General features: G+C 27.3%; 1 protein-coding gene across 1 annotated transcript; it reads left to right on the top strand.

Moving 5' to 3' along the window:
- Positions 1-3,968: 3,968 nt before the first annotated feature.
- Positions 3,969-6,328, top strand: LOC113560115 (leucine-rich repeat-containing protein 51-like). Its single transcript, XM_026965884.1, has 3 exons — positions 3,969-4,068; positions 5,021-5,238; positions 6,008-6,328. Exons 1-3 carry the CDS (start codon positions 3,969-3,971, stop codon positions 6,326-6,328), a joined length of 639 nt encoding a protein of 212 aa, XP_026821685.1.
- Positions 6,329-11,280: the final 4,952 nt, after the last annotated feature.

The following is an 11,280-nucleotide window of genomic DNA, read 5'->3' as shown; positions in this document are numbered from 1 at the left end:
TTTCCACATCACACGATTTTATTGGAGCATATTTAAATGACATAATCTGATCCCGGAGTTAAAGTAATATTAACAGCTTTTCTTTCCGTTTTATAATGACCGTTTATAATTTTACACATTTCTAGAAATGTTTTGAATCTTTTATTCTTCTTTAGTATTAAGTTAATTTTAGTTTAAATAGGTATATTTACGATAATTCGAAAAATAAACCAATAATTATAGACGTTTATTAAATAAATACTATTTAAAATTAACAAGATTCTCAACAATTTATACATATGCTATTATATGCATTATGTCCAAAATATTCAATAAAAATTATACTATTTAATCAAGAATAGGCCAAATCGTGGACATATCTGATACCAATAAATTTGTTCTTAAGTAAAAAAACATGCAAATGCGTAGAAATCCTAGCACTAATTATTATTAATACGACACGTAGTACTGAGAAGTTGTTCTTCATATTTATTTCTTACTCCCCACGACGATGGAAGTAAAAATCCTATAATCACTAATCGCAGACAAAAGTTGCTGCCATTTAAAAAATTAATAATAAAAACTTGTTTAAAAAAAAAAAATAATAATAATAATTAACTCAGTGAATTATCGACTTAGTTCACAACTTTCAGCATAGCTGAAAATTAAAATTACCTAATTAGATATTTTTAAGTTGAATCGAACGATAAATGAGCGTATTTAACGGTTTAAGATTGAAAACGTACTAAATTAATTTTGGCTTAGATGTTATTATAAATATGTATAAACTCTAAAAAACTATATATACTATATAGTAAGCTATATATTATATATTGTTGTGGGAGGCATAATCGCCATAATCTGTTCGAAGTAATATATAATATATGTATAATATAATGATAGTGTTGATAATATTATTCGTAGTAAGCAGTTATATTATATGTATACTATTTACTATTTAGTATATACTACTATGTCAGTAATGCCCAACGTTTTTTCTTTGATTTGTCACTTTGGTAAACAATTATCTTCGAGCGGCCTTTGGTGGCCTACTAAATATAATCTCAATCTCAATCTTAATCTAATAATATAATTTTGTTACCACATTGAATTTGTTTTCTCATCTTTTATTGACTACTGAAAAGATTCGAGATGAGGTACATGGTACACAATAGTTTTATCAATATGTACTTATATGAGCATGGGTGATATCAATATTAAATTGTAAAATTTTTATTTGAAAACATCCGACAAAAAAAAAAACGTAAGTATATTTTTATATATTTTTTATTTTGTTATTATTATTATTATTATTATTGTATTTTTGGAATTATTTAAAAGAATTCATAAATTAATAAAAAATTGTATTTTGTATAATATTTTTACTGTTTTTGAATATTTAGTTTTATTTTAAAAATGTGTTACGAGTCACATAGAATACTTTCGTGCATGGGCGTAGCTAGAATTTCAATCAGGGGGGGCAGTAGTGGTGCAACTAGAGTTCAAATCTTGGGGGTGCTACAATTATGAATTTTTTACAAAGTCGTGGGGGCTTTGCCCCCAACACCCCCCCAATTTTATATAATCTCAGTATTTAGATTATACTGGTATTATATTCGAAATATTATTTTTGGAAAAAAAAATATAACACAATTCATTTTTTTTTTATTATATTATTTTGATTATAATACATACTTTAGAATAAAGTGTCAAACATAATTTTCTAGAAATATTTGTCAATTTGTTTAATATTTCTTTTGTAACAATGTCATTTGTGAGGTCTCTCTCAATATTTATGATTAGAGCCTTCAAGATCATGCATTTGCATGTTTTTACTGAGTGCATCAAAAAGTCGCTGTATGAGATAACAAATCACAATCTAACGAATTAAAAAATTAAATTTGAATGTACATATTTTCGCATATTTTGAGGTTTTTTAATAATATTATGTATACTCTAAAATAAAATTGCATTTTATTACATTTTAGTGTTATTTTTTTTATTAATATTTCACGATAATTTCGAACTTTGAGTATATTTCAAAATTCATTTCTTGAAAAATATGTCCTTATAAAAATGTTGCCAATATAAAATAAATACCTGATAAAAATTAAAGATCTTTGCTTGGTTGGGCTGATAATTTTCGTGAATTTGTAATTGAAAACCTATCAAAATATTCAAAATCCATAAAGTTGTAAATTTTAATTCTTGAAGTAAATATACCTAATATATTATATCATATTGAAATTGTACATATTTTCCCCTATCTTTTAAATATTATTTTTATCAAAAACGAAAAATCTTAATGTAAAAAAAAACAAAATACATATTTAGCGTATATTTGCATACATAAATACATAAAAGCACTGCTGTAACATGTTGCTTCGCAACCAATTTTCCAACTCCCTCATTGAGAAAAAACTTCGTTCGCATGTTGCAGAACAGACAAGAGGTATGGTAAATGCAAATTGCATTAACTTGTATAAATTTGGAAATACTTCTTTATTTAGAATTTTTTTTTATGTCATCTAACCTGTTTTTTTAACTGTTCTTTGCATTTCTGTTTTTAAGAACTATGTGTTTAAATTTATTATGTTATAAAATCATAGAATAAACTACATTGTTAAAACTATAAATTTTTGAAATTACAAAGACGTGAAACTTGGGGGTGCTTAAAGTAAAGCTGGGGGTGCTTCAGCACCTCCGTAGTTGCGCCACTGGAGGGCTGTGGCATAGCCAATTTTAAATCATTAAAACTCAATTTATATGGTGTAAGAAATATAATTTAGTTTGAAATGCAAGGGGAGGGCACTTGCCCCCGCTGCCCCACCCTCGCTACGCCCATGCTTTCGTGGGATGAACACCACCGTACCCATATAGTAAAATAATATGCATTATCCAATAATTTAATTACGGTGGAATGGGAGGTATAAGTTATAAGTATTAGTAACAGTAAGTATGGAAATGCTGAATTGAAAAATACGTAAACAAAACTATGAGATTTTTGTATTTTATAGGTAATAAAATAGTATACATTTCTATTGAAACTGTAGCGGGGTATAAGAAAGGTGATATCAGTTCAGCGGCGACGAAGTGGTAGAGGTGGCGGGGGAATGGAGCAAGTGGGGTGGTAATGAACTTTCTTTTTCATACTACTGCTAAAGCTTGAAAACTGAATACAAAGTTCCTCAAGGTAATTTATACTTAAATGAAAAAACCTTACCGTATAGTAGAACGGACAGAACGATACTCACTTGCCCACCTTTTTTAAAATAAAATTTGTGTTCTTAAAATAATTTAAAATTAAGAATATAACTTAAGTAATTGAATTACCAGGTGATTTACGGGCGCGGCAGTCTTGAGTAGAAAAATTTAACTAACTAGTCACACCTAATAAAATATTCAGGCGTGACAGTATACGTGTATTAACGAACCCTTTATAGAAAAAAATACTATTACATGGCCTAAAAAAAATTAGAAAGTGCTAATACATTTCCCTTCATGTAAACATGAATAGGATTTTGAAATCATAATGCATTTTATGGTTTGTATCAATAGTATAACATTTTGATGGAGCATAATTAGACAGTAGACACTAAGACTAATAGGTACCGACACATTACACTTCCTTATTGTAGGTAGGTAACATTTGTATCCATAGTAAATCTTTTTCCTATATTTTCCAGCGAAAGTATACTTGAGAATTTAAGATGCAAATAAATAGCTGATAAGTGACATATTCACACAATGGACGATCTAGTTGAGCCTTTGGTTCATAGTATTTTAAAATTCATTAGTTACAAAATTCAAACCCAACGGCCAATGGGGTAACCATAGCGATGGTGACTAGTTTTTGTATAATTACCCGTGTGCATCGTGATCAAAAAAAACACAATCGACTACGCTGCAAATCATACATATACACATTTTGATAAACATATTAACTTTTAACGAAATACAACGTATATTACTTACACAAGTGTTATCAAATGTCACAGGATGACGATTCTAAGTGTAACACGTCTTATCAATATTTTAAATGCGCAAAACCATTGGATTTTTCTTACAGGAATCTTGTTTCACTTGAAGGTATACATAGCTAAGAGCTACCCATACTTATTTGTATTGTTCGTATTGATGGTAGTTGTGTAGGCACTAGGTATGTACTTATGTATATTTTCAAATCGTAACAATAATTAACCATATCGTAGGTAGGTACGCCTTATTAATTTGACCAAGTTCTTTTTGATTAGTATTACAGTATTATATGAAAATATGTTAAGTATAGAATACAGATGTAATTATATATTCATGTCAATGGCGTGAATATCTAATACCTGAAAAAGTTTGTCCCATCCGGAAATAGTTACTTATAATATATGTCATTCCTCTATACCATATAGGGTTTCCTCTTCACTTCAATATTGGTCAATTTAACATTTAAATACAGAAAATGTATACCGTTTTTAGATTATTAACAATTCATATTAATGATCATTTCAGGTTGAATTACAAAATAATAATAATTAATATAAAATACCTAAATGACTAGAATAATGGTCAAGAGGAAGCTGTGAGCGCGTAATTCGAGTGTAAAAACCAAATGTGTGCAAACCGACACCAACTCGGTAGATGTTGAATAAATGACCAGAGTATTTTTTCATTAGTGAAGAACTGCATCGGAAATGTAGAGTTTTTGATTTCTGTGATCGCGTTTAATACTAAAAAAAAATATTTAATTAATTATATAAATTTATTGAGTTAATTGAGTATAAATAATAAACAAAATCAAAACAATAAACGAAAGAAAAGTTTTTTTTACTCATAACAAAAGATAATTAGTTTATATTCTATTAAACTTACACAATACACATATTTATTTATATCTTAACAATAATATAAATTGCGTTGTTTACACTAAACAGCTTTTATACCTATATTATTTTATAATTATGCTAAGACATAAATATATATATAAGCTAATATATAAATAGTAATAGAAAACAATTCTAAACATTCGTCAAATTATGTATCGTTTCAGAGTTGAACGGAAACGAAAAGCCATTGCCATTGAGAGTACGGGGAGCGCCAAAGAAAAACCCAAAGAGCAACCGCTACAAAACAGGTTCATTTTGGCTGAACAAAAACTATTTGAAAAACGTCAATGGTCTACGGAACTTGGCTGATCGTCTATTCGAAATGGCTGATTACCTTTCGTGGTTAGATTTGTCCGACAATAATCTAACATCAATCAGTGACGTAAGTATGTGTACTACAATCAGTGTTGAGCACTGAGTAGTATATAGATAAAACTGCAGCATCTTTATCTCATCTAGATAAATAAGATATTAGCTATCTCAGTATCTAAATGTCATCTAAGATAAACTGTATTCCTGTCTATGTAAATTAATTATTTCTAGTTTTGAATTTTTGATTGATTTGTTTGTAGTTTGGTACTTTTAATTTTATTAAACATGTTTTAGTAAATCTATCATTTATCAAACAAATTAAATTGATTTTTAAAATTAAATATTATATTTAAATATCATATTATATTATTAGATACTTAAATTATAAAGTTAGATCTTATAATTCCAAAATGTTATTGAATTTTATTTATAATTAAAAAGTTTTTTTTGGTATTGTAATACTTAGAAGAATGTTTTTATCAATTGTTTTTTCTTTTTTGTTACATATAGTTCTATATTTAAGTAAATATTATCCGAATGGTACTTGTATGTAATTATTTTTTATTAAATTAAGATAATAATTGTTTATATATATTTTATTATCATTTACCATTTACCGATATTATGAATTATTATGTAATTTTCTTGTAAAACTTCTGAAATATTTGAACTTTCTAAATTACCCAACATGATGGCTATGAAAAAATTTAAGTTGAAAATGATTACGTACTAAAGGTCGAGCTCTAGATCCCCAGCTCCCTTATATTTTGTTTTATAGATTATTCATGACGTATACTATACAATTGTATTAATGCCCTTCGTGGTATAAATGGTTCCAGGAATTTCTGCTTTTTCCAAATCTGTCGATGTTGTACTTACACAGGAACGACATTCAAGACTTTGTGGACACATACAAACTACGGAATCTGAAGAAATTGCGGACATTGACATTACATAACAATCCTATGTGCGAAATTTCGTGTTATCGGAGCACAGTTATCCATTTTTTGCCAAACATCCGAAAACTGGACAATGTGGTAGTGGTACGCTCAGAACGTGAATACGAAAGAAAATCGCTTGATAAGAACGTCCGTGCGCGCTTAACGAACGCGTATCCGGAAGATTTTCGTTGTCCATTAGATTCGACAAAAACGCGTTAATATCCGACGCTATTTTTTGACAATTCATCTCGTTTGGCTGTAACTAATATTACAAAAACAAAAAAAACAAAACAAAATTATGGCATTTTAAAAATCAAAAAATTATATTTTTTGTAAATCATAATATTCTGCTAAAACCTGCAAGCGTTTGTGGTTATGATGTTATATACTTACTTATATACGAAATACGCTTACCGGCTTACCGTTTCTTTATTTACCAGCAATTACGCATTTTTAAATAACAAATAAAACAATAAAATACTTATTATTTATTTACGAAACAAAATTTTGGTTATTACTTATTAGTTTATTACTATAATAATATCTAAACATTCTGTTTTATTTTGAGTAAGGCTAAACAGTAAAAGCCACCTAATAGGACAATTCTTGTATCTTGTACCAAGATGAAATATTTCAAATATAATATATACATTTCTGATTGTTTCTAATAAGCAATTGGTTACTGTATTAATTAAATTATTATTTATACAAATGCATATACATACTTAATACTTATAAATATTTGTTACTTTGTTAGAAAAAATACATATCATTGAAAAAAAGTACTTAATAATATTTATTTATATTATTTTCAATATTGTATATTATAATAATATTTTGTATAATAATTATATAAAATAAATTTAGGTTTTGTAAAGAAAAAAGTTGTATCTATTTTTCTGCTTTGTCGAGTAACTTAATGATTACCTTTGTCCTAATAAGAATAATAAGAATATAATGCATATAATAAGTTTTAAGAATAATGTTGCTCAAGTCTGTTTGTATCCTTTAACATAATGAACTTGTATCATAATTTATATTGTCACTTAATTATGTTCTATTTAGTGTAATTAGATATTGAAAAGTTAAATCAAAACATTATGTTTATGTTGTATGAGTTGATAAAACGAAATATATTCGTAACAATGGGAATGAATGATACATCAGTATAAAACACACATATATTACATAATCTATCTATTATAGTGATTACAGAAAACGTCTATATAACCTATCGTAAATTATTATCATCTATTAAAATCAGTAAAGGGTAAATAGTTTTACGATTTGTATGGTAATATTGGTAACAAAAATAAATACCGAATGGTTGAATTTCCTTTCCTTCTAGTTACTTTCATAAGTTTTATCTCATATTGTATATCTGTATAATTCATTCTAATATTTTTAGATGAATAATGATACTATGTAACAATAATCACAATCATAATAATAATGATGATGCAATTGATCTTAAATCAAACACAAAACTTAATATAGGTAACTCATGGATTCATGGTAAGTAATATCTTTGTGGCACGATTGTAATTTCGTATTAATGTTTTCTGTTTTAAATTTTCACTTATAGTTGGTTAGTTGGTATTTTATTTTATGATTTGTTATAAGTACTAGTTGTTATAATTTTTTAAGTGGTTCCATTAGCCGTAGATCGTAATCCAATCAGGACAACTTGTTCGTGCAATATGGTTTACCATGAACATTTATAAATTTTATTTCTTGAACTCACATTAAAATTAACATAAAGGGAAATTATTACTGTTTGTTTTAAATTTAATATGCATGAAACTGGTTATGGATATTTTATCACTATTGAATGTTTATTTGTTGCCAATTTATTTCTAAAATTATGTCAATGTTTTTTTAATTTCTACGTGTATAAGGTATATTTATAATTGACTATAGTCAAATGTCTTTACACAAAACGATGGTATTGATTTAAAACTTTATAAGTGAATACTTAATAATAGCTATAGTAATATTACATAAGTTATTATTACTATAAAAGTATAAAATATAATAACTAATTTGTTTTTTTGATTCAAATAATATGTATATTAAACACAATATGGACGATTATCCACTCCAATACTCCATAAAGTCAAAACTACTGCACTATAAAATGCTACATCATTAAATATATAAATAAAATAAATAATAATTAAATTGGCAAATTTAGTTTGCTCTTTTATTTTTTTTTTGCTAGTTAGTTTAAAACTTCTGCTGTAATTGAATATTTCTATGAACTGCCGTAATAAGTGTAAAAAATGGAAACATAGCCCTTTTAGTCGAGCTTACATGCATAGTATATATATTATATAGTATACATATAACTATATAATATAAAATATTGTTTTGTGGTGTCACTAGACGCCTCCTTCACTCAAGTCTACGAGTATTGTATTGTAATATAAACCCTCAAAATTTACTTATTGTATTATATGTGTATACAGATTGTAAATATTCATTAAAAAAAAAAAGTATTGTTTCTTTAAATAATAAGGTAAGCTATAATAAAGTATAATCATAGTCGTCATTGACCATTTCGACTAAATAATTATTGCTTTGCTACAAATAAAATAAAATTATAATGGTATTCAGTATTGACAAAATTGTCAAAATTCAATAGCTCGATAGATCATAATAATATCATAAAATATTACATTATAGTGCATACTGCATAATGTAAGCAAAAACAAAAATAACAAAAAGCCAATGGGGGGGATCTGACCACACGTCCCCTTTGTATACGTTACTGTGAATAGGTCAATATATAGTGCACAATTTCACTAAGTCTTCACTAATACATATGTATAATTATATCGTTTTAAAAGTTTAGTTTATTAACCTTATTTATTTTTAACAGCTATTATAATTTTTAGCGGAATAACCCGCGTAGGAGAAAGAATCCTGGAAAAAAAACTAGTTACATATATCTACTAAGTGTTTTAATAGATGCTTGTATTTTGTATGTAGTAATATTATTTTTTTTCATATTCAAATTAATTTAATCTGTCGGTAAAACATATTTTAGAATAAAAATTAAAGAAAATTCACTTTTTCTATATAAAGTAGGTATATATACTTCATAAATCTATAGATTTTGATTTGTGTACCTACTTCACCATTGTAAATTTTTATAGATAAAATATTATTGAATTTAATGATAAATAATTAAATACGTAAAAAATGATTTTGAGCGATGGATAAAGATAGATAATATATCTATTTCCAAGTATTTCTCCTAGTTTTTATTGTACAATTATTTTGGTACCTATATTATTATTTGTAATATCTTATTGTTACTAAACAATATACTACATTTTATATCAGGGACAGATTTTATCAAACTCCATTATTCGAATGATTGGAAGGTGAGAGGTTGAAATTAAAACATTCGACTAGTTAAATTTTATATTTAACGCTTTAAATTGTTATTGATAGAATATGTTTTTTTAGATTGTAAATATTTTAAGAAATAAAAAAAATGTGTAGTAAGGAGTCACTCATTAACAAACATTTTTTTTAAAGATACCTTATTTTTTTGTTAAAATCCTATTATTCATCAATTGGTTTTCATTAAGAAATAATGACCTCGTGGATCCTCTTGTTCATAAGTTAGAATTAAATCAATTATTTAAACTGTTTCATTCCGTCCTACTATACACACACACATTACACATAACTCATCTTGATGGCTTGGTTTAAGATCCACAACTAAAAAACAGGGTTTTAAGAAATACAATTTTTAAATTTTATAATGTATATTAAAAAAAAATCTTAGCTTAAGTTAAATGGCGCCGGCGGGGGGGAGGAGGATTACTTCCATCGACTGTCTATTATTATACTACATTGGTACTTAGAAAAAATCATATACACTTACATAGTTACATTACATTTTTACCGAAGTGGCGACGTACCGTAGAATAGTATGAATAATTTTATGCCTTCTCGTTATGTATAAACAACAATAGTACTTTGAAAATTCAATTGTGGAAAATGGAAAAAAATACGTAAGGGCTTAAAAAGATAATGGGCCTCATTGAACAAGTCTGTGTCCTATGTGATGGGTGCCATTTGTGTTTATATATTTTCGATATTTTTAACAATTTGTTGATTATCCGTCGGTTGCAAATGCATTCTCAGAGACTGTTGTCGACTAAATGTTTATAACAGGGCGCAATTTCAATGAAAAAACTGAGGGTGCTGAAGCTCCTCTATCTTTTTTTATAATATTATCTTGAGCTTATGGATACCTGTTACTAATAAAATCTAAATTAACACGAAACAATTTGATGGTGCTAATTTCAAAATTGGAGGTGCTAAGCACACCCAAGCCCTCCTCAAATTGCGCCTATGGTCTATAATCTATAAATTATATATATGTCTAATAGGGAACCTTGCAGCATTACATTTTCAAACTTTTAAACCAAAAAACAAAAATACCATATAAATAAATTGTAAAAAAATAAAAAAATATATTTATAAACAGTCGACAGTTAAAATATTTTGAAAATTATAAATTCCCCATAAAGGAAAATAGTTTCAAGCCTATAATTTAATGTTTATATATAAAAAAAAGAGGTTTCCAATTTAATTTAAAACTGGTATTGAGTACAATAGTACATAAATATTAGATTCCCGTTTTCCTGTTGTTTTTAGTAAAAGACAGCGTTCTTTCGTCGGAATCCTTAGAGGTAGTAAACATAGTCGCACACTCCTTAATACAAATAATTGTGGCGAAGACAAGGAATTCGTGTGATGGAGATTAATAACATTATCGTTGATGAGTTAATATGTCGTGCTGTGCAGTGGTACACTGTTTGGTACGTTTTTCCTTGTTTACGATGCACAGTTTGTACGTGTAAAATTTCGATTACAGCTGTGTAAAAATCAAATATAATTGATAGGTACAGGTATACTTAAATATATATACAAAAAAAAAAACACAGATCTTTAAATAGCGAATGCGCGTCTCGTTAGTACGTATTGGCGGAATTGGTATCTGCGGCGAACACTCTTAGTAGGTGGGTATTATGGATCGCTCTGTTTTCTACCTTGAAAGTTGAAAAGACGTATTGGAACGGCGACTCGTGACGTAGATTGCCTGAGGTGACGCTCTGTGCGTACCGATCGCCACACTCGCCGCACTCCGA

The sequence above is a fragment of the Rhopalosiphum maidis genome, chromosome 3 (assembly GCF_003676215.2).
Source record: "Rhopalosiphum maidis isolate BTI-1 chromosome 3, ASM367621v3, whole genome shotgun sequence".
NCBI classification, from domain to species: domain Eukaryota; kingdom Metazoa; phylum Arthropoda; class Insecta; order Hemiptera; family Aphididae; genus Rhopalosiphum; species Rhopalosiphum maidis.
This window is presented reverse-complemented; position numbering and strand designations above follow the sequence as displayed.

Coding starts and splice junctions, on each gene's coding strand:
- LOC113560115 (XM_026965884.1), top strand. CDS start 3,969: ATGTCACAGGATGACGATTCTAAGTGTAACACGTCTTATCAATATTTT. Junction 4,069..5,020: donor GAATCTTGTTTCACTTGAAG/GTATACATAGCT, acceptor GTATCGTTTCAG/AGTTGAACGGAAACGAAAAG. Junction 5,239..6,007: donor ATCTAACATCAATCAGTGAC/GTAAGTATGTGT, acceptor AAATGGTTCCAG/GAATTTCTGCTTTTTCCAAA.